This window comes from Pseudopipra pipra, chromosome 5, assembly GCF_036250125.1.
Source record: "Pseudopipra pipra isolate bDixPip1 chromosome 5, bDixPip1.hap1, whole genome shotgun sequence".
Taxonomy (NCBI): domain Eukaryota; kingdom Metazoa; phylum Chordata; class Aves; order Passeriformes; family Pipridae; genus Pseudopipra; species Pseudopipra pipra.
The window spans coordinates 35,879,246-35,904,363 of record NC_087553.1 but is presented as its reverse complement, the minus strand read 5'-3'; the positions used below and the strand labels follow the sequence as shown (position 1 = coordinate 35,904,363).

Below are 25,118 nucleotides of genomic sequence, written 5' to 3'. Positions count from 1 at the left end.
CTATACAAAGTACATGTTTTTGATAATTTGAAGTAATCACAAAAATTGCCTGCACATATATTTTTCCCCTCCTAGGAAAAGTATATGGACTGGACTGCAAAAAACTACAATAACTCAGAGAGCTAGAAAACCATGGAACAAGTATAGGTAAAACTCCCTTAAAGACACATACTACTCTAAAATTAAAATTACTCTTTTCCAACAGAATAATTTATCTTTGTCATGTTGAAGCATCAGGGTTTTTTGAAGTAGAACTCCCATTCAGTAAATTGCTCTGCAGACCTTAAAGGCAGCAATACTCACAGAGTCAGGATGTGTGCTCATTTTCATTCATGTTACAATACCTAAGTGCTCCTAGCACTGGTAAAGCAGTCAAATAAATCTATAATCACAGCAAAGCAATGTATTACTAATTATGCTTTACTGAAATAAAGCAGAGCTTTTATGGAAAAAACAATTAAATTTCTGTTGGGGTATATATTGGTATTATATTAATGAAAAACTACCTGTCAATTAGGGGACACCACAATCCTGAAGCTTTCCAGGAAAGTCATGATTTTCAACAATATCAAAATGCAAAATTACCTAGTTTTCAGGTGTAAAAACTTTTAGTCTGAATTACAAACTGTGCTTTAGGTCTGTAAATAAATATGTTGTCTTGAAAATATGTACAAACTGGAAGGCTAACTGGCATTATAAAAAGGTCTTAAGCTTGTTTACATAGTTGGTTTTAGAAACAGGAGAGGTTTTTTATCAACTTCCTTCTCTTAAATAAGTATTCAGGATAAATGTGTACACTGCATTCATATTTTGAATGATTTAAAATAAAAGCTAACAGCATCGTGATTTATGAGTGCTTGAAAACATAAAATCAAGCTTTGAGAAAAGATTGTTTCAGAGACTGATTTTTTCAAGATACAACTCCTAAAAGTTAGAAGTGTCTAGAAGTGTCCAATTCTATCAATTCCAAGCAGCATAACATGAAAATGAGAAAATATGAAGTTTCCATTTAAACCACACTTACTTTAAGACTTCTGTATAGCCCTTAGCAGCAGCTACATGAAGTGCTGTACCACCAGATTTTGCATGCCTGACATCATTTATATGGCCACTGTTGAGCCACTGTCTTGCATCTCTTAGCATTATTCTTTCTTCTTCTTTTCGAGCTGATTCTATATCAACCCCTAATTCAGATAGGGACGGGAATAGGGTAAGAGAGGACACAAAATATTTTAGTTCAAATACTTCATTTTAATTATGTAACAAATCTTATACCATGTTTAGGTGATACAATAAAATAACCACTAAACAATATGAATAATGTTTGGAGTTAGAGATGAATATCTTTTTGAAGATGAATCCTAACAGGTTATAGAAACGTCCAGTGTTATACGACAGTTTGCATGCATAATGCATTTTTTAACAAAAGGGTTTATAAATAGGATTATAAATAAATAATAACCGTAAAAATCAATCTACTAAAACTGGCTCTTCCATTTTAAGAATGTCTACTATCACAGTAATAACCACCGAACTGACCTGTTAAAAAAAGAGGAAAATTCTATTTTAACTTTCTAAGCACTAAAATATAAGCCTTATATATACATATAAGTTGATGTATCTGTACAAAGTAGAAAACAACTAAAATTGTTTTACAAAGAGCTATCTATGGGAAGAGAAACAGCCTCACTTTTCAACACTGATGACAAGATGGAGGTGTATTTTTTATACTTTCTACAGCATTTCTGGTTTGTCTTCTATCACTGTGAATCATAAACCTTATACTCAAACAGCCAACCCTTTGGATATGTCACTTCATAGCTTAAGTAAAAAAACCAAAAACAGTGAAAACTTTTTACAGTATGTCTCACAAAAAATTATCACACACTGATGAAAAGGGAGAAAGGCAGTCCAACATTATAACATTATAACATCAACAAGTATATACAAGTGTTAAACAGATGAAAATGAATTACAGACCCTGAATGGGCAAAGCAATCACATATTTGTAAACATTTTTTAATTACTACTACATGGAGCAATCTTAGGAACATAGCAGGAAAGGGGTCTTGAAGAGAACTATGCGTAAGCATAGTTCTATCTACGATGCCTGAATGGTGACAACTTGTAAGGAGAAGCATTTTAGTAACTGTGATCATCAAGATTACAAACTGTATCTGAGTTGACCTTTAACAGAAAAATCAGTGGGCCAACCTTCAGCAAAACAATTTTATTTGGATGATTTCTCTAATCTGAGACACTGGTATGCATGGACTTGGGAGATGTATACTGTTCTTCTGTCTTCTGGACTTCTAATTTCTTGTAGAGCAAATCATTAACTTGGATATAATAAAAACATATCTAGAAACAGGTACTGATCTGCTCAACAATAGTCCATATAGCCTATTAAATCAAAGATTCAAAACCCTTAAAAGATAGATGCCCCTTGACTCAGATCTAATTCTACATTCTCTCAGTAATTCCCGCCAAAACTTCATCTCTCCCTAAACTGTTTTTCTCCAGCACACTTGTTTCTATCACACAGCTCTCCTAACTGTCCAACTAGTAAAAGCACAACATCAAGCAGACCCCAAACAAGAGTATGCAAAGCTAGAACATCTCTTTTCAAAACTACTCCAAATAATTAATAATTTTGATTAATTTTCACAGTCTTTAAAATGAATGGCAATTTCAAGCCATTCAAATGTCTTCAAAGGAACTGCAAGCTACTAATCTTTTACAGGATGAATGAATCCCCAGAGAATGGAAACCAAATGAAATCCAACTTGACTGTTGCCCATTTAGACATGCAGCAGAAATTGAGGTATGCAGCAAAGTGGCCATCATTAAAGAAATTATTAGTATCACAAAATGAAAACACACAGATAATATAGAGATGATTATATGTAATGGAAAGCATCATTCTAGTGTGTAAAATATGGTAAAACAGAGTATAATAAAACAGATTCATCAAGCTCTTATCAATCCACTGGCAACTAGAAAGTCAAAGCAGTGAACTGATTGAAATTGAAAGCAATTATATGGACATTGCTGAAACACCCTTAAGGCAGTGGATAGCAGAGTGATATATCTTGCTATGTATGAATTAGTATTCCATAGTTGCTGCAATTCTCCAACTATAGAGCAGCCAAACCCTTGAAAATGACATGCCTATATCAAAATTCCCTGAAATGTAGGAATATACAAATATGTAAAAAGAAAAAACAAAACCCCACAAAACTACAAAATCCCCCCCAAAATAACAAAAAAATCACCCCCCAAAGGCCAAGAAACTAAAACAAAGAAACAAACAAACAAACAAATGCAGAACACAAAGAAAGATCAGTTGGAGAAGAGAGTCTCTTGACTAAGTAAATCTGGTAAAACTTTATTCTAAGGACAATCAAAAGATAAAAGTTTACAAAGTATCATAAAATAATTGAAGCAGGTTAAACATTCAGTGTTCTAAGCAGTTGACCAAACTCCTAGACTCATTCACTTAATTGACTAAAAAAATCATTTTATTCTTGACAATTTAATAAAAACTAACAGAATTACATTTTATCAGAAAATCATGAAGAACCATAATCTGGAGGCTGAGTCTGCAAGATGCAGGAAGATATACAAGAAGCACTCAGCAGAGGAAAAAGCTAAAAAATTTTATGACCAATATGAAGAATGAGGACCAGGAACTCTGAATCAATAATGCATTGATAATCCTGTATTCTCATTCCTCCAGAAGGCTCCTACATATTGAAGTGTGAATTACTGCAAACTGTAACTTCCTGGGCCTTGGCATCTGCTTGTCTTTCAGAATGACACAGCAGTGCAAATCAGCAGATCCTGGGACAATAATGCTCTAGACTGCAGTTATTTACATATCAGTGTGGCCTGCAAAACACTACTGCGCTAATAAATAGTTTATATCTCATCCTCTGTTCGTCATATTTATGTCCATTCCTTTTTGCATTCCTTCCCATTCCCGAAGTCCAACTGTGAATCCTTATCAGCATGAGTAACCTTTTCCACCTGAAGAATACGATGCAAATTCCTATCAGTGTAAAACTGTCCATCTATGTGGCTGGTTGTTTTGAGGCAATTTTGTATAAAGGTAGAACAGAGAAAAAACTCCTTCCAAACCCTGATCTTGAGTCTCCAATGGGTCATGTCTAAGCACACTTCCCAGATACGCCTGCAGACTCAGGGATTTATGTCAAAATAGCAATGCTTCTGGAGAAAAAGCAACTAATACTGAATATTGACTTCTATCAGTATCACAAACAAAGCCCAAACAAGCTATAATGGTTGCAGAGGAGTAATGGCTGCATCAATACATTATTTGACAAGACAGTAATTTTCTGGTCATATTTCAACAGAAGAAAGTACCACAATCTTGCCAATCTAAATAAAACATTCCACATTAATAACTGGCATGAAAACGGGAATTGAACTTTGTGTCATAGAAAAAGAGCTCTGAGATTAGCTAAATAAAATTCCCATTATTAACTACAGAAAACAGAATGCAAACAGCCCTTATTATACCTTGTACAGGCTTTCTCTTTCCTGCTGTTTTCCAGACTCTATTAAGATACCAAGAGAAAAGAAAACGCTTCATCATAGGTTTCCAACCCTTTCTCCCTACGGCCCATAGATGGCAATGCGCTGCCTCCCAGCTCAACCTCAGCCACAGCACTCGCTCACACCACCAGCACGATTAACCTCTCTGGCAGCCTAACAACTTCTTAGATCATTAATAATTTATTACTAAATGTTTTCACTTTTTTTCTGATCAACAAGTGGTACTCAACAGGTTTGAAAACAGTGTGCCACTCAGTGAGCATTTCATGAAATTCAGCATAAGTTTAACTGCTGAATCATTGTTTCAGGACAACTCAGCCATATAAAGGCATGTTTTATAGATACTGCAGGGAAGATCAACCCACTTTTTACTTCATGAAGTGAATGTTTATATAAAAATGTAATAGTTCACATTTTATCCACATAAATAGAGCTGAGTTAAGCAATAATTCTGAGAGAGTCCTGTTACATTACCTATAATTAAGAATGGGGAACATGTGCTTCTTTCCTTGAAACAAAAGTAGTGATTGACTTCAAGTTACTGAATAAATAGCTACCACGGTGTATGATGAACTCCTGATTCACCTCACATCACCTCTCCCTACTAATTCACCTCCTGAGAATGTTTCCTATAATTCAAAATAACTCCTTAAGCAGTTAAAAATAGTTTTAAGAGGACATCTGATGATAAACAGCTAAAAAAAAATACCTTCAAACCATTATAGTTAATCCTACTGAAGACCTGAGGAGAGACGACATTTAAAATTGGCCAGGGCTGGCCAAGACTAAAGCCACATCTCTTTCAAGTCTGCTGGTTTTCACTAGTGCAAATGAAAAGTTTACACTACTGGTAAAAGATAAGGTAAAAGATAACTTCCACAACTCTGTGTTGAAACACTGTAGAGTAGAAACATGAGGGATCATTTTGAAAAACTAAATAATATTTTTGATGAAGCTAAAGCATTTTGAGGATTGCAAGGGCACCTACATACATGGGATTGGCCAATGGTAAAGGCATCAGCCATAAGCAGAAACAACAAAACAAGTCCTAAAAGAAGGGTTTTTTAATAATACACAAACCAGTTAAACCATATGGAGTGAAAAAGGAATAGTTGTTCAGCATTATTCAGAATAATTTCCATAAAAAACTTGATTTTGCTTTCTGTGAAGTGTTTGTATCAAAAAATCTTTATATCTTACCTAAGCATGTAAGGTATCTTCTCACAAAATATAAAACTAAACTAGGTTTTTAGCTTAAAAAATAATTAAGCCAATAATTCCCCTTTGAAGATTAAGGCAAAAAAAATGTTTTCCTTACTATCAGACTGGTACGGCTTTAGTTACAGGATATCTATTTCATTAGTTCACAATCACTGCAGAGTTCATTGTATCAACAGTCATGTTATTTGCCCAGCAGAACACAAGAGGACACATGAAAATGCACCCAACCCTTTGTGCAATTTAGAGGTGTCACATATGGAGATCAGCATGACTGAAGAAAAACAGACACTGGATAATAATACTAGAAAAGCTCTCTTCTTTCACATCCAATGCTCTTTACAACAACACAATTTGTAAAACAACAAGATTATTTTGGATCACTGACCATCTCCTCTCTAGTCAGATCTGATTCTGGAGTCTGAATGCTAAAATAGGATGAGCAAACATTGCAGATCCTTCCTCTTATTAAGCCTGTTATGTCACATAGAAATTAACTGCATTGTATTCTGTGATCTACTTTTTGTGAATTTAGTGTCTTCAGAGGCTCCCACATTTTGTCCTGTAGTAAGACATGTCTTTAAAATACAATTTTTGCAATTACCCGCAAAAATTTGGGCATCTGTACATCAGTGCACCACTGATCAGTTTGCCCACTGAATAGCTGCACAACTGGAAGGGTTTGTTTGTACTTTTCCTACAAAGAAAGAAGGCCTGCAAAAGCAGTAAAAAGGGTGATCTAACACGGTGGGTTTCCTCAGATTTCTAACAGAAACAAACATCAAATGTCATCAGTTAAACATATCTGAAATCACAATGAACCTGACGGATCTTTCCAGGCAATCTTTCGCCACCAAGCAACTCTGACTGCCAATACCTAGGGAGCCGTACTTGCAGCATTAACAAGGCAACACGAAAATGAAACTAATTAATGTAGGAATAAACACATGAAAAGGTTGGAAGGCAAAAATGTTACAGAAAATGTCAACTTACTTTTCACACTGCATGTTTTACCTATGCAGAGGTAGGATATTTTGGCACCCAGGTTTATTTGTTTATTTTCAAAATAAATAGGATGATCTTCCATTACCCATAACATGAGCCAGACTGACCTCACTGGTAACTTGCATTATCGAAACTGGCATTGCTTTATATGATATGAAACAGTGCATTACATGGAAGGAATAGGAATTATCCCACTGCTGGAGGAATAATTATATTCTGCTACAAGTACAGTCAAAGATGAAACTGTGACAATGCATCACTGTTAATTCCACATTAGGAGAAACAATTAAGTTCCTATTTAAGCTCTGAACTTCTCTAGCCACAACATATACACAATTAGGTACTTCTCTAAGTGATCATTATAATGACTGAATAATCATTTTGTATTTAATATTAAGTTTACATTCAAGTTAAGGATGCCATCAAAAGCACATAATTAAAACCTTATTGCTGAGACAACTGTCTCATGATTTCGTAAGATATACACAAGTTCATATCCAGATTCATACCCTTTCTATTCTATTCTCATGCACAACCATGAAATATTTCCTCTGATTTCATCTCTGCAGGCAAAAGCCCTGAGTTCTTACAGCTTCAGACACAAATTCAGAAGGAGGGATACTGCATGCCTTCTTCCCTGCTTCTGTGAAAGAAGCAAGCAAACCAACTGACAAAAATGTCAGAGGAATACTTGGAAAATAGGTTTTCCATAGCAAGTGAAATTTAGAATTTTAAACCAACCTAAATTATTACTTTAGAAGCTAATAGCTACAGTGTGGGAACATGTACCTTCTTCTCAGATTTTTAAAGACAGTACAGTAGACAGTTTATAGTACATTTAACTACAAAATACGTAAACCTCACTGAAATTTTCAGTGATTTGTGGCATTTAGTTTAGGTTGCAAATATTAACATTACAATTGGGATGTTCAAAATAATTTACATAAACTTGCAAAAGACTAAACATTACTGTGTAATGTTGAATATATGCATTGTAAAAATGTATGTAAAATCCAATATAACAAATAATTTCTTTTTAAAAAAGCAACAAAATATAAAAGAGATTTTGGAAAAGTTGGTTCCCCAAATAATTCCAATTTTACAAACAGCTATTGCAGTCAATTAGTATTGCACATCAGTGAAGTCAAACACTTAAAAAACAACCTTAAAGAATCTAGTCTGAGGCACATTCCAGAAACAACTCTTGAGCAAAGATTGACAGTACTGTTAGAAAAGAGAACAAGTAATTAAAATGGAGAAATGATAATACAGACAAAAAAATACTTGCAACTATCTAATCTGATGCTCTTTGTGTGTTAAGTATAAAAACTGCTAATCAAATTCCTGTTAACACTATCAATTAATTGAATCAAAGCCTTTGCAAATCTATTGTCTACTTCTGTGTATTAGTAGGTATCACTTATTTCACATATCATGTCTTCCAGTTTCTTTTTACCATTTGCTTTGGGCATTAAATGGGTTTAAGCATACAAATTAAATCAGGGCAAAGCCTAAAGCAATTACTAGTTTACTGTTAAATTATGTAAATCTGTCTTTAGACATGGAAACTCAACATTATAAAAAAAAAGAACCATCTTCAAGCAGGAAGAAGCCTTTTAAGAGGCAGGCAGGGGTTTAGAAGTTACGGAGATGCAGCCCCCTAGTACACCCCCTTCAAAGGCTCCATCTTCACTCTGAATGTCATCTCCCTTCAATATGTAACTCAGACCACAGCACCCTAGTTCTTGTAATCGAAGTTCTGGGATAGCAGCACAATTCTATCAGACTCAAGAACGGTCAGTCAACAACAACTGAATATTCTTTTCTCTGTGGAGCAGAAACCCCAGAAATTTTCAAAGACCTTTCATCAAAAAACCCATTTGAGGATTGGAATATGGAATACAGGAGTGTAAGGAGAGGGGAAAAAAGCAGGGAAAAATAAATTGGTATGCTTTTTCAAAGTCCAATTTCTCTTGTAAAGACACTACTGCCAGTACTAGCCATTTTCTAGGAGCAAGGTGCATAAATTTAGGGTGTATGTTATCAAACAATAATGTCAAAACTTGATATCTCTCCTTTAAGTTTTATATGAATGTTCACCTGCATACTGTTTTCAGAAGAGCACACAAAAAAAACCCAGGAGGAACTTAAAAGCTCATGACAGGTTCTCAGGCCTAAGGTAATTGCAGTCTAAGACTCCTTATCCCAAGGAGTAGTTTTAGATATTTGTCGCTGTAGAAAGGCATTAAAAAGGTCAGAACTAGACACAAAGGTAAATTTATGGCATACAGGATAGTTGTTTATTCTTGGTTTAGTTATTCTAGGCTTTCTTGTAGTCAACTGAAACAGTTACCTTTGTTACCGTGGGAGTGCATTAGGACCTCATCCTGAATCTGCCTGCCTATTTCTCTTTTCTCCAAGGCAGGAATCTCTTCAGACCTAGTCTGAAGCTGGGATATAGAAGTCCATGTCCCAAATGCACTGAATACCATCCATAGCATCTGAATGACACCTACATTCTGGCTGAGTTAAATGAATTCAGGAATCCACTGACCACCTGGGTTCAATTCTTCTGACCTCTTTCTTCACAAGAGGCTGGGCTGAGCAAAAACACTTAAAGACAGCTTAAACACTATACACTGTATCAACAATTCTCTTCAGAAAATAAACTGACTTTATAAGTCCCAATTTAGCTTAAGTTTTCAAAAATATATTTAGTGTCCAGTAAACACAACCATCCTTCCATTTTCAAAATTACCTTGTCTATTTACTTCATTCTGAAGCAGCTCCTCCATTGCCTCTTCTTCAGCAATATCTAATGGAGTGTCTCCTTCACTATTTACAGCTCCTACATGTGCTCCTTGACTAATTAAATACCTGCCAATAGACAAAGAAATAAAACTTGTAAATAACATAGCAAAGCTGATGCAAAAAAAATTAGCAGCCATTAGCATATCATATGCACACACATAATTAATAGAAACAATTATATTAGGTATAAGTAAAAACCCTTGTAACTGTCTGCAACCCCTGAATACCTGTATGTCTTTTCAAGATAACAACCATTAATACAAATAGCCCTCTGGTCTTTGGTTTGTCTCCTGACATGTTTAATACATACTTGGAAGAACTGAAATAATGGATTACAAACAGAAGTGAACACAAGGTAAACAGGGGTGGAACCACCAATTCCCATGACCTCCTCTTATTTAGTCACTTACCCTAGAGCTCACAAATTCAGTGTCAGGAAGTTTCTATACTTTATCAGAATGATGACTCCCGATCTCTTAGGCAGCTTCATGAAGTTAATAAAAACAGAACCACCTCTTCTCCTAAGTATTTGTAAGGACAGCTTTTGGTGGGGAAGGAGGCAAGGGGGAGAAAGCAAGCAGTACTTTACACATTCCAACCTCTCTATATGTTTTCTTATTTAATGTGCTGCTGCCTCAGAAGTCAACAATCCAAAATTCTGAATTTCCAATGAAGTCAAATGGATCAATTCCAACAATAATTCATACAAGAATTATATTACTTAATTGTATTAAACCATTGGCCTATTGAAGTTATTGAGAACGTACAGCTTAATAAACAATTAAAACATCAATACAGATCAGTCTTGCAACTTAATATTTCCACTTCCCTAACAAATTAAATACTTTAAGCCATGACAGGAGTCAACATAAGCAAAAAACATACTTCCTCCATATGCAAACATACCTCCTGCTTTGCAGAGCTTAATTTATATTTTCCATATATTTGAGAAAAAAAAATCAGGAAATAGTGAAGAATTACTCATCCATTTGTGGATGAAATGAAGAGTGTTTTTTTACTTTCACTATTACAGAATGCCAAATTACACAAGAGACAATCACAAAATTTATTCAACACTAATACAAATTACTTGAAGTACTTAATTGATGCTTAACTTTTCCCAATTAATTATGGTCCTAGATCCGGAATCAGTTATATTTTCCTTATCTTTATTCAATAACTCAGAATCAAGTACTTTCATATATTTCTATTTTTTACTGTATGACTTAAATAGTACATGTTATTAAACCTCTGTAATTACTTTAAGCAGAGGTAAGAATGAACAGATTAAAAAATGAAAATTAATTCCCAGAAATGTAACCATATCTCTTGGGATATGCATCATCAGTTGCCACCAACAACTTTGATGCTGGTATGTGGTGCCGGTTTTATACTATTCCTCTTGAAAGAGTGCAGTGCTGTAACTCTTACCTCTCTCCAGTTACAAAATTTAACTTCTGTGGGAATGAAAATTAATACAGTGTAACAACAGTTCTCAACAATACCAGTTGTGTTGTTTCAAAATCGAAACACCCTCCTGGTCACAGATCAGGTAATTGCTATGCAGTTGTCTGCTAAACAGGCAGAAACAGCAGTGGGGAAACCAACTTTCTTACAAGGTCAAAACAAAGCCAACCACTGACAAAAATACCTTTTTTAAACAATTCCAAGTGAACAGTCATGTTCTTTCAACGTGTATGTTCTAATATAGACAAGGAAAAAGTGATGTTTAAAAAAACTGATTTTTACCTGTTTCCACATAATACCTCTAGCAGAAAACTACTTCTGTAAGCAAATACATATCTCATTGAAGCAGTTGTGTTGGCTCAGTTGAGCCAACAACTTATAGACATGATAAAATAAAGAATGCATAAGAAAATGTAGGGAATTAATAAAAAGCCAGCATAGCATTTCAGAAAGTAATTATTTCTATACATGGACAACTTCATGATCAATTGCTCCTTTAAAGCAGACTCCAAAAATGAAGCTGCTTACAGATCAACATCAGATCAGCAGAGCTAGGGAGATTAGTAAGGCTGGAGAAGTAGAGTTATCTGATTTTCCTTTTGCAGGCGCTTACAGGGCTTTGGTTTTCCTGGATCAGCAAAAGAAGGATGAGTGAAAATGCCCAGAGTCCACGGGATTTAAAGGGATGGAAGAAACAGAACAAAGATGAAAGGCAGCACACTACTCACCGAAGAAGTGTTAACTGTCCTTTACAAACGCTCCTTCACACACTCCAACTAGGCCTCTCCTCTGCTATCCCTCTCAAAAAATTAACAGTGACCCCCTCAACTAAACTAAATGAAAGAGCATTACTCATGATAAATCAAACTATTCCAAATCCAATGATTTTAAAGACACCTTTTAAGCCTGGTAATGAAATCTACATTTTTTTCTATTTCCAACATCATCCAGATGACCCCATATGCATTTGTTTATCTTTATTTACAGTAGAAGTAGTTTCAGCAAAGCAATGACAGGGTTCAGACAGTGCATGAAGTCAACCTGGTACCTACAGCATAGAAGCTTTTATTAGGAAACCTAGCACTACCAATGGAAAGGAGAGCAATCACTGCAGGTGTGCAGATAACCGAGTTCTGCATCACATACAGAAACGAAACGGACTTGGTAAACATGACCAAGTGCATGATGTCCTGAGTTTGTAAAGCATAACTGAGCAGAAACTAGTACCAGAATAATCCTAAAAATCAGAAGATTTTGGGGTTTATGTAAATAAATTAATTTTTGAATGAACTGTATTTCAATCTAAATGTTAATTAAAACTTATAGTGTAACTTATGAGTGTATTTGACATTTCAGTTATTCTGGTACCATACCACCAAAATCTTCAAACACAACAGCGTGTGTAGGTATGTATGTATGCATATTTTAAAAGTCTTCCATCTTTTGGGAAAAAAAAACAAACAATGTACAGAAACAATTGCTTGTATTTTACCTTTTTTAAGTAGGTGTTACCTTCATCTTGAAATTTCATCTTTCTAAAGTACGTAAAAATAATATAACTTCATTTCCTCAGCCGATACCTAACTGATACAGCTACATGTATGCAAGGAAAAGGAAACTGAAGCTGTGTAACACAAAGTCCAGAACCATGTCTTTTGATACCACATCTAGAAAAAGGTGTTTTTCACAAACGTGGATGCAGTGAAAAAGTAAAACCAAATAAGATTTCTATCATCACCTACTAATACTTTTGGTGTAGCACTTAAATTTGTATCTTCTTAAATTCACTTGTTGAAAAATGGTCACTTTCAACAGACAGCTACACAAGAATAACAATCTATATAATACACTGGTAGGTGCTCATTCTAAATCTAAACAGATAAGAAGGAAACAGTAACTTGATTCATGCCATGCTTTTTTTTGGAGCTAAAACTTTAAAGTGTTAACACAGAAGTTAAAGGTACCACTTTTAGATGCTCTTGTGGTCTAAGTATAGAGAACTGCAAGTATCCCAGGAATACTAGGAAAGACAAAAGCAGGAAAAGAAAATAAAATCATTCCTGATACTTAAGCCCTGATATTTCCATGACAAGCATTATGCAGTCTCAGTAAGACTGAAAGAACAAGTTTGCTTTCCAATACCATATTTTTATGAAGGCAAAAATATTTCTAGTTGAAATTTTTGTTTTAGGAATCACTGCTGTATATTCCTCAATAGCTACTGAGGACTGAAACTAACAACCTGGGGAAAAAAAGAAACATTTATTTTCTAGAATTACTATGAAACCGAGATTCTCTCCCATCCTTTTACGAAAAATACATTTCAATATCATCCATAGAGGGTTGGAATCTCAGTATATCTGAGACAATAAACAACAAACCTCTGAGATTACTGTAAAAATTCAAATATTCCACAGGAAAACCAAACTCAGGAACTAGAAGTTAAAAATTTTAACTAGCAACGTGGCCTGCATTCTGAATTTAAAAAAAACCCAAACCCCTTATAGCTGATTTTTGTGTTTATCTCTATTAACAAAACGCATATATAGACACAAAGTAATCAGAGGAAAACACCTCTCTGAAAACACTTTATATACGAAGTTGAGTCTTACCTGTGAATTTAGAACTTAAGAATCTAGAGATGCTCAAACTTGGATTTACTAAAAATTATCAGCTGCAGACAAGAAACACTGCAGATAACATTTTCATATTATTTATCACAGCACCAGAAAGAGGGACATATGTTTACAGTCGAACCTTGGCTCATTTCACAACATCTGGGAACAAGTTTGCAAAGTCATTAGGGACATAATTAACTTTAAGTACTCGCTGAATCTGAAGGTCACCAGAAGGGTGGTAAGCCCAGGGAAGGGAGAGAAGTATTTGCTGAATTGATTCAGTTCATTACAAACTGCCTACTGATCTCACTGGGCAAACGAGTGGCCCCTTCAGACTGGTCAGAAGACCGGAGAGCAGTCCCTGACTCCTAAAATCTGATGAGGGACCCTCCTAAAAAATATTGAAATAAGCATGTCCAATGTGGTCTTCCCAGTAAACATGGCCTAATGGCAAGTGGGGGCACCAACTGTGAGCACAACTGATCTGCCAAGAACTTCTAACTAATTAGCCATTTCAGCTAAACCCAGCTGGTTTTAAAAAAATCCATAGATGGTGGAGTTCAAATTAATTCCAAGAGTCTCTTTACTGAATAATAATAGGGAGCCAGAGACAGAAAGTGTCACTGTGTTCATGCAGCTGTGTAAGCCCTCATCTGAAGAAACCAACAATGAAAAAAATTCGGCACACAGTCCACAGGATGTAAAAACAAATTAAAAACTCTAACATCTTTGGAATATGAATTTAAATTGCCTTCTTTTAAAATGCCTTTCAGAATTGTTTCATTCTTCATTTTTTAAAATATAAAGTATCAATAGACTTCTAAAAGTACACCTTTGTAAATCACTCAAATAACTTATAAAAATATATCTAACATATCTGACCAAACAATCAACTTCAGGAGATATTTATCAAATAAAAAATATAAAATTTTCATACTGCTATTTCCAATTTTTTTTAAAGTCAAAGATACACTAAAACTGTAAAACCTGACTCTTTTCAGACCTCCTATTGGTTTAAGTGTCTGTAAATGTTTCTTTAAATATTTTCTAACTGTAGAAGAGTTTCACTTTCGATCTGAATTCCTAACAATGTTGTTATTAAGTCAGACAGAAGCAAAAATGCTACCTCAAGCTCATTGTACTTTGTCTTTCTCAAATGTGGTTTTGTTTTGGGTCTAGGTTTGTTGGTTTGGGTTTTTTTGTTTTTTAACCTGCAGCAAAAATAACACCTAAAGGCCAGGCAAGCAAAGGTATACCTACCTGCATATACAACATATTGAGAGATAGAATTATAGTTTCTTTGTGATTTTTGCATTAATAAGATGTACTTCTCAAAATAAGATATTGAAGAAAGGCCTAGTCTTTTTATTTTTCTTGAATGTCTTGAATAATATAAACCTGAAGCAAATCCAGTAGCATTAGCATAACATTATGCTAAATTCTGCTGTGGTACACAGTACACATATGCCCTGCATCAGCAAGGCAAGTTTCAAGGAAAATGCTCAGCTGGCTGAATAGGAATGAACAGCCAGTGTCCAGCTATCCCTCAAAGACTCTCTCATTCACTCTCACACTGTTACAATCGCTTTTAAACACATAATTCAAAGTCCATATAAATGTAATGATAAAAAAATCACGACTTCACTGTTTTGGCCATGTATGTTGTAACCCCTGTAATCACCCGGTGGAGGGTGTTAAAATGTGTGCTACACGGGGCAGGCAGCTGGCAGGTCTTGCAAGGCGTGGAGGAGTCCTGCTTGCCTGGGCAGGGGCACCTCGCACAGCACCCTTGCTCTGCACAGCGGGGAATCTCCTCACCCCCTTCTGAGAAAACTGACAGATCATTTCCCTCGACCTCCTTTCTCCACAGCTGAAATATTCCTGCAGTTGTCTTTTTTCCTGAATTTATGATTTACAGAAGGAAATCATCTACATTCAGTATCAGAATCAAAACTGTAGAAATTCAGTTGGGCCAAGAATCCTTTCTCCTGCATGATTTTATGACCGAAGTAGAACGAATTAAATGACGTGAAAAACAATTAAGTCAGACTCATAGGGGTGCCTTATTTAGGCACTCTGCAAAATGCCATCCCACGCTGTCAGTTACTGTTGTGCCTCAACCTTCTGCCTCTGAACATTTACAACTGAATAGAGACTGACACAGGAAGATGGGCTTCTGCAATGGCATTTAAATTAAAATCAAATCATTAGAAAACTCAGGCACTTTTAAGGTTATGATGCTTCACAAAGTCCAGAAGATTTTCACTCATAACTCTCTCTCTTGAAAAAAAAATGCTGCAGCACTTTCTAAATAGGAATGTTCCCACCATGAGCAGTATCAAGCCAGCAACTATGCAAAACACCAAGTTAAATAAGACTAATTAGGGTTATTTGGCATAACTAGACAACTATTTATCCTGAAATACAGGACAGCTGATATCAGCAAGAGACCTGAGGTAAATTTATGATTTCCTCTTGCAGAACACAAAACCTGACAATTTCAGATAGCTAGAGATGTTTAAAAAAAGAATAACAAAGAATAGTTGAGAAACAAATGGCCAAATGATTCTGAGCAAATGCAAAGGGACATTTTCTATTTTCACCAGTATAATCCAAATTTCAGCATGTGCCTTTTTTCTAAACTATTAACCAGTTTGCAAAGACTTTTTTTATGTCCTTCAATATGCAGTATCTCTTTCAGATAGCATTGAGTCCAGCTTCTGATCTTCCCTCGTGCAGCTGTTACGAAAGGCATCCTGGACAGAAACACATCTTTGCTTCAAAATTGTCAACTACTCCCAAAGCTATCAAAGTAGTAAAAAACCAAAAAAATATCTTCCTATGTAAACAGCACTGTCAATTCTAAATACTGTCTGTATGAAAAACATATTTATGATTATGAAGCCAACATTCCATAGCATACCAACACATCACTGCACATAGGAGGTTGTACCTAGCCTCCACTACAACTTCTAGGTCCAAGGAAGCACAGTAACTAGAATGAGATCTGTCTTCCTTCTTGGTATGCAGGAGCATAAAAGAAACAGTGTAGATAACAGCATCTGGTTAGTCTTAGTCTTCTTGTGTCTCTGAAGAAAGCCAGCAATAAGCTCTAGAAATATTTGTACGTAGGTGGCCACCTAAACATTAATGTTGTAAAGATGGAACAGGAAAAATTCCTACTTGCAGCATTTGAAAAGCAACTAAGCCTTCATATTTCACCGTATCCATACAGAGGAAAGACATATGAGAGGTGGCAGAGCAATGTGCAGGTGAAAGTAAACAGTGAGCGAGGAAAGCAAAAGTAGAAAACATGAAGAAAGCCATATAGGGAAACACATGGTGTAAACCTGCGTACAAAAAAAAAGACAAGAATAAAAAAGACAGAACTTGAGCCTGGCAATGCCAGGATGAATACCAGGCAAAAACTTCAGCAGGAATGATACAAAGCAAAACAAAAAGTGTTTTTAAAGTGCATATCAGATGTTAATTTCACTTTGTGAACAAGTGTTCTCTCCTTTAAAGTTTGCACCCTATTGTGCAAAAATGAGGGTTGAGTTTGAAAAATATTGAAAAATTTGAAAATATCTCGTTGCAGCTACAGAGTGCATACAGTAACTCCAGCTCACAACACTCTCTGTGCTTGGAACACTTGGTTTTGAGTTACACTAATTGAAAAGAAGAGGTAACAGCAGCATGGAGACAGAAAAGGAGGAGAAAGAGGGAAAACTATGCTGCTGCCCACCTTCCTCAGCTAATTCTCCACTAACAAGAGGCGATCGCACCAGTAGCTCACCATCCCTCCTGCCTTGTGCCAAAAGCAGAATTGCTAAATTTGGGTATATTAGCACCACAAACAACAATTTGTAATTGTTGATTCCTATTTCTGTGGAAGTTATGAGTATGGACTTAACAAGCTTACAGCCGCTTGTTGGCATTTATATCAGAAAAATTTAAACCGAGATCAATTCTTTTATTGTACTAAACAGGTATTAGTGTATACATAACTACTACATCACAGAACTTACCTTCTTTGTAATTATATTATGTAATAATATAGTGAGCATATCTCTCTACAAGGCAACATTACCACCACGGTGAAGGTTTTAGCCTTGCTCAGTAGTATTGAACTTGGTATGACCACTAGTTAGATATCAACAATCTGCACTTCATAGCAGTTGTTACATGTCCAGTCCACTTTATTTTTCCTTGAAATCACATTTCTTCCAAAAGAAATTCCTACTCTTTATTCAAATTTGATAAGCAGTACCTCATCTGTAATAAAGAGGTTTCAAATAATTCCTTTTTTATACTTTTTTTCTGTCATATCTGCTGTTATTGAAAACCCCCACACTTCTGTGTCTTAGTATCTGAATTGTATCCAAATAACTCACTCTCATCAATGCACAGCAGTACTGTATGTTTAGAGATACCACATTTATTTACATGCATTTCAGAAGAATTCAAACAGCTTTTATGCTGCCTCAGTCAGGGATAACGCTAGAGAAACACACACAGATTAGGATCATTTGCAATGAAATGACGCAGTTTAGGATAGCCAACAAAAGACATGGCTTTAAGAAAGGACAAATAGGTCATAAATTGCTTTGGAGTCATTAGAAAGTCTACTCTATGTGCCCGAATAGGGTCAAACTCACAACAAAGAAAACCACTCAAGTAAAAGCTGAAAGAAAGTAAAAACTGAGATGCATAGGAGTGACAATCTATACACATCCTTGTTTTCTCCTAAACATCAATATTCAAACCCAACTTTACTGTGAATTAACTTATTTTTATACCAGATAACTGAATAAATACTACATTCAACAGTCAACGGCACTAACAATTCCATAGATTCACCTCTCTCTCAAACAGTAAGTTTGAATTAGTTGATGAGGCACTCACATGTGACAGTATGCCATACTCACCAAGCATTTGTGCAATTCAAAACTTGGTTGCTCATGTATCTAGAGCTGTTCTCTCATGTTCCAGTCATACCTAGAAAATAGGAGTTTATCTGTGGCAATGGGCCACAAGACACCAGCCAGGAAGGAACTGAGTGTTACATTTCTTGGGAGTCTATCCAAGCTCCCAGATTTCCATATCTATCACTCTTATGTATGTCTTCTCTTCCATATGTATCACATTCTACTTCAGAATTCAGAGGTAAGGTATTTACTCTAAATTGTTCTCAGAATACCAATAAAACCATTGTTTTATGATAAGTAAGATCTTTCTATGTACATGACTTCTCAAAGCAGGATGGTTTTTTGAGACATGAGCTGCACTTTCAAATTCTTCTTCAGTGCTCTGAGCTTTACACTGGACATCAGTCCCTTGACTTTCCATTATGTCATATGTCCCTGAGGAACATATCTCTGAACTTAAATTCCAGTACATTTAGCTTTAGAAGAACAGAAACACAATATACTTACTAAAAAATAGTTACGGTCACAAGTAGAGATGCACACAGTAACCCAATCTGATAGAAAGCAGCTACAGAGCACACACTGCCTTTGTGCATTCTAGAGTGACCAGGTCTCCTACACTCAGTTGAACAAACAGGTAACAAATTTGTTGGGTCCTATAGTTTCCTCTAACCCATTAACTAGATCTTACTGTGTATTTCTGTCAAGTGGGTTTTATCCACACATCAGATCACAGCTACACAGTAGAAAAGAGTAAATTCTACCACATAGTGACATGATTTTAAAAAGGGAATCTCACCATCAACCATAACAACTTCATCAGTATTTAATTATTCACAGGATGTACATATATGTGGCAAAAACATGCTGGTAACAGTACACAGCCCAGTACATCCTCAGAAAAAAAATGCCAACTGATATTAGCTCACTGATCTTCTCCAAGTTTCCCCATTATTTTATCTAACAGAATTTAGCTTTATCCTTGCAGATATCCAATACAAGCTTGGAGAAGGAGAAACTTTTATGTTGCCAATAAAGAACAAGCATCACACTTTTGACTGGCGGGGAGGGGACACTACACAGATGACTACCATACTGGCATATTTTCTCTCCCATTAGTGTTTTTTCCCAATCTATTCTTCCAGAAAGATGGCAGCAGATGGAAATTAATTACCTGAAACAATCTTCCAAAGCCTGCAGTGACCTTTTCACAGCTCTCAAAACAAACACTGTGTCTTTATCAGTATCAACTTGTAAGAGCTGTTTTTCTCTGGGTGGGAATAAATCTTCTTTCCCTGCTTTTATTTTGTCACATGGCTTGTTTTATAACACATCCTTCTGAAGTACTCGTTTTCTGAATGGGTTGTATCAAGTTTCATATTTGGTTCTTTTTCCTTTTAATTCTACTCCTCCAGTTAACATTTCCTAGTGTCATTTAAAGAAACGTCTTGAATCCTGACAAAACCACTCGTTCACCTTGCAGCATCTCTATCAGACCAAACCCCATACCAGCCTGCATAATCAGCTTCCATGTGGTTTATATCAAACCACGAACTTCACCTTGCCATTCACAAATCCAAATTTCTGATTATCCTTCAAAGATCCATTTCTGAAGGTATCATTAATAATATCACTTCAGTTATTTGCAACCATAACTGGGAACAAAGCTGAAGGAACAGAAGCCATCCCTAGCATTTTTATAGGCCTGCTCTGCCTAAATAATGTTTTGCTCTTTAGGATTAAAGTGTTTAATCCTAAAGATTTAGATTAAAAGAGTTGAGATTAAAAATCCTCAGTGAGTAAGAAACAGCTTCAGGTGATAAAGTGATTAAAACTTTGAGAGAAATGGATTAAAAACAACTGCTCTGAAATATACTTTCTGACACCAACACTCTCACTTGTCGTCAAAGAACATTCAACAGTACCAACTGCTTCAGGTTCATGAAGTGGGAGATGAAACATAGCACTCTACCACTGCACAGGCACCTCTACACAGCCATGCTTCTGATCAGAAGTACTAGGTATGTCTGAAAAGCAGCTCAGATATTTTTTTTACCTGCGTATCTATGCCAACTGCTGCTGGCAAGCAGGTCAGCTCACTGCTCTGAAAGAGAATAAATCCTCCAAACTCTGTGAAGGTTAGTCTTATGCTAATAATTCCCACATTGTGTGATAATTAGATAATGCAAGAGAGGAGGCAAGAGTAAAACCGAGGACGGAAGAAAGTATCTCCTTGTTTCCGCAGTAGTTTCAAGTTAGATCTCATTAAGCATATTGTGAAACTGCAGTGGATTCTCTTTACTAGCTGTTGTCAGAAGAGCACAAGCAGGAATCATTACCAGCCAGCACCCACAGCAGTCCCCACAAGCCAACTAGAGCTGTAAGCAAACCACCCTATCACTGAACATCCAGGTATCCAACTACAGGTTTGCAGGACTGTCTCTGAGTCCTCTGTATATCAAACAGTGATCACTCATTTAGTCTTAATGGCCTGTTACTAAAATAGGGACAATCTGGGACAATGGTTTGCCGAGGCTTCAGCAAACAAGTTTGTCTGGGTTCACTTTCAGGCGTCTGGAGTCTGGAAGAACAGTTGGGCGTCAGCAACAAGCAAGTGGTTACACACAAACCTCTTAAAGTCTGCTTTAAATATTAGGGGAAGGAGAGGATACAACATAGGTATACTGCAGGAAGGAAGGAAAGTGGGTGAGCTGGGTTTTAGAGCAGCAGAGTTGGTCAAGCTGCTATTCTCCTAAATAAACTGAGTGAGAAGGTTCTGAACTTTACAAGATTTTCTCTTTATGACTGTAATCACACGCTTCACCCTTTAAAACCTCTAAAATAATGAAGGTGTATTTTGAAAATGTGCTAAGTCTTAGGGTCTGTATATGTAACTGTGTATCAAACATGGCTCTCAAACATACAGATTTAGTTCAAGCATTCATTCAACAACTAGCCTATATCCAGAAATTAGATCTTCACAGAGAATAAAAATGGAGCAAATATATGCTATTTTTCCCGTAATACCTTTCCAGTTTCCATCTACTTTCATGAACTTCCTGAACCAGATCCCATTTGTACATATATATTCTGCATTTGTATTCTTTTTATATATCCACCCTCCATGGACTTCTCAACCCTTGAATCCATGAGGAATTTTAGTATCTACAGCAACATTGGGCAAACTGTTGTAATACCTACTACATGAAGGTATTCTGCCCTCAGCAGACATGTCTCTCCTCCTTCAGTTTTTGTTTTGTGGGTTTTTTTTGCACAAAAGTGTAACTGTCACTGACTTCTAAGTTGATTTTGAAAAACACTTTTCTTACACTTGCTGGAAGATGCACCTTCTTTCATTTTGGGTAAAATGAAAAAGCATTCATATTTAAGTAGTATAACTGTACAGTTGCAAACAAGGTTCGAAATACATCAACTAGACACTGACAACTAGGCAGCCAACAAAACCCACAGGAGAAAAAATTTTTAACACAAACTTTAATTCTTGACCAGAAATTTCTATAATTTCAGTTTTATTTTACATTAATCTTGTGCAATACAAAGCAGAGAGAAATAAAAAAGAAGCATTTTAGAATTGTTTTCTAAATGCTACTATTTTTCCCTCTTCCATTACATTTTTTACATTCTAAAATGGAATTTGTCTATTCCTTGACACTGAAAAAATATACATGCTTTTAAACTGTAGAATAGATCTATCAAATGAAATAATTCATTATATACAAAAATAGTTTTACAGAAGTCTTACAAAGGTAAATTTAATCCTACCCATTAAATACCATCTTAAAGAATGTACACAAAATTTCTGTTCAAGTCCTCCTGCATAAAAGTTTTTATCCACATAACTAAAATTTTACAAAGCATTTGATGCTGACTTTTTAGTTCATACTAGCACATTAGAGAAAAAAAGGCTCCTTTGTGTAAAGTTTTGTGTAATGAAAAAAATGGAGATGAAAATCCACCTGTTTTGGCAATTTTGAAGAATTATAATTGAAAACATGTTCATATTACAATTACTTGTAAGGTAATTCACATAATCATAAACTAGATGAACAGCAACTTAAGCAGGCAATTCTAAAATTAAAAGTATTCAAAGAATTTCCAGTAAGCTGAAACACTCCTAGCACTTACAGATAGCAGAAACTACAAAAAGAACAGGAGCAGTTGCACTCCACACCAGAATTTTTGCTTTTACAGCACAACTGCCCATGTGCAACCAGCTGACGCTTTATTTCACACTCTACTATGTTCTCTTGCTGTATATTTCACTTGGAGTGGCCTTCCGTAAGACTAACATTTCTTAAACTGGAAGATTCGCTTTTTTAGAAGAGACAGGAAGCATACTCAAGAGAATACAGCTGTTCTGAAGGGCAGAAAACTCAAATGGGACAGGAGATACTGCTGGGAGAAGATGCCATAGGACTGGTGAACACAGTGGAGGATAATAGTGACAGGGAATATACCTGCAATGACAAGCCCACTGACCAGACAGCACAGTTAGTAAAAGCAAAATAAAACCCCAACAAGTGGAGGCCATGCCATGAATTCATTCAGCCCCTTCGCAATCAGCATGGGACCAGTGCCCAAACATGGTTGAAGTGGTGGCTCCCTGAGATATCCAGAGTTTTTTTTGAAGAAGCTCCATACCACCTACATATTTGGTACTTCTCACACATCTCCAGCATATGAGTGCCCTCACTCGGGAACATCTGAGTACCAGTAGGTACTACTTAGGAAGAATGTGTACATTATGGGACATACATCATAGCAGCCTTCCTGTACCTAAAAGAGCCTACATGAAAGCTGGAGAGGGACTTCTTACAAGGGCATGTAGTGACAGGACAAGGGGGAACGGCTTCAAACTGAAAGAGGGCTGGTTTAGATTAGGTACTAAAAAGAAATTCTTCTACAGGACAATCAGGGGATCAGGTGCAGACAGCACAGGTTGACCAACCTGATCTCCTTTTATGACCAGGTGCCCCACCTAGTGGATGAGAAAGACTGTGGATAAAGTCTACCTGGATTTCAGCAAAGCTTTTGATAAGGTTTCCCACAGCACTCTCATGGATAAACTGGTGTCTCATGGCTTGGACTCTTTATTCATTCTTCACTGAGTAAAATACTGGCTGGATGGCCAGGCCCAGACAGTGATGGTGAATGGTGAATTCAGCTGGTGGTTGGTGTTCCCCAGGGTTCTGTTTTGGGGTCAGTCCTGTTTAATATTAATCTTTATCGATGATCTGGACGAGTGGGTTGAGTGTACCCTCAGTAAGTTCACAGATGACACAAAGTTGGGCAGGAGTGTTAATCTGCTCTACCCTTCTGGTAGGAAGGCTCTGCAGAGAGATCTGGACAGACCAGACTGATGGGCTGAGGACAACTGTTCGAGGTTCAATAAGGCAAAGTGCCAGGTCCTACACTTGGGTCACAACAACTGCCTGCAGTCCTGCAGCCTTGGGGAAAAGTGACTGGAAAGCTGCCCAAGGGAAAAAGAACCCAAGGGTGCTGGTCATCAGCTGGCTGAACATGAACGAACAGTGTGCCTGGGTGGCCAAGAAGACCAATGGCATCCTGGCCTGTATCAAAAAGAGTGTGGACAGTAGGATCAGGGAAATGATTGTCCTATGAGGAGCAGCTGAGGGAGCTGGGATTGTTTAGTCTGGAGAAAAGGAAGCTCAGGGGAGACCTTATCACTCTCTACAACTGCCTGAAAGGAGGTTGTAGCCAGCAAGGGATTGGCCTCTCCTCCCAGGCAACCAACAACAGAGGAAGAGAAAATGGCTTCAAGTTGCTCTGGGGGAGGTTCAGGTTGGACATCAGGAAGAATTTCTTCACTGAAAGGGTGGTTAAGCATTGGAATGGGCTGCCCAGGGAGGTGGTGGAGTCACCATTTCTGGAAGTGTTGAAGAAATGACTGGATGTGGCACTTGGTGCTATGGTTTAGTTGACATGGTGGTGTTCAGTCAAAAGTTGGACTCGATGATCTTGGATCTTTTCCAACTTACATGATTCTATGATGAAACACCAGAACAGGTTGCCCAGAGAAGTTGTGGATGCCCCATTCCTGGAATTGTTCAAGGCCAAGTTGAATGGAACTGAGTAACCTGGTCTAGTTTTAGATGTCTCTGCTCATTGCAGGGGGGTTGGACTAGATGACCTTTGAAAGGCCCCTTCAGACCCAAACTATTCTATGATTCTAAGATTTTAAACATAAAAATGCATTTCGTAACAGAAAATATCCTCATCTCCTAGCTCAGTTTCTTTCTTAGACATAATTTTTGATTTTGAAACATGCGAACCTGAAATAATGAAAGTATGCTATCGTGCAATATTTTTCTTATGAATTGTAAAAATATAAGCATTGTAAACAAATTCTATATATTAAGTAATTTTGCATATTTGGAGAACTTAAAAGATTGTGCTATTTCAAGAGAAATAAATTGCGGCTATTTACATCCGAAGGAAACCCTAAGAAGAC

At 36.5% G+C, this 25,118-nt stretch overlaps 1 protein-coding gene across 8 annotated transcripts in view; it reads right to left on the bottom strand.

The window, feature by feature from the left end:
• Positions 1-25,118, bottom strand: part of PPP1R12A (protein phosphatase 1 regulatory subunit 12A) — a 111,549-nt gene that overhangs the window by 45,978 nt on the left and 40,453 nt on the right. For all 8 annotated transcript variants that reach the window (XM_064655585.1, XM_064655592.1, XM_064655589.1 and 5 more), the window contains exons 3-4: positions 9,560-9,678; positions 1,025-1,184 (exon numbers count right to left, since the gene is read on the bottom strand). In XM_064655585.1, the coding sequence (XP_064511655.1) occupies positions 1,025-1,184; positions 9,560-9,678 (279 nt within the window). The remainder of the gene's footprint in view (positions 1-1,024; positions 1,185-9,559; positions 9,679-25,118) is intronic.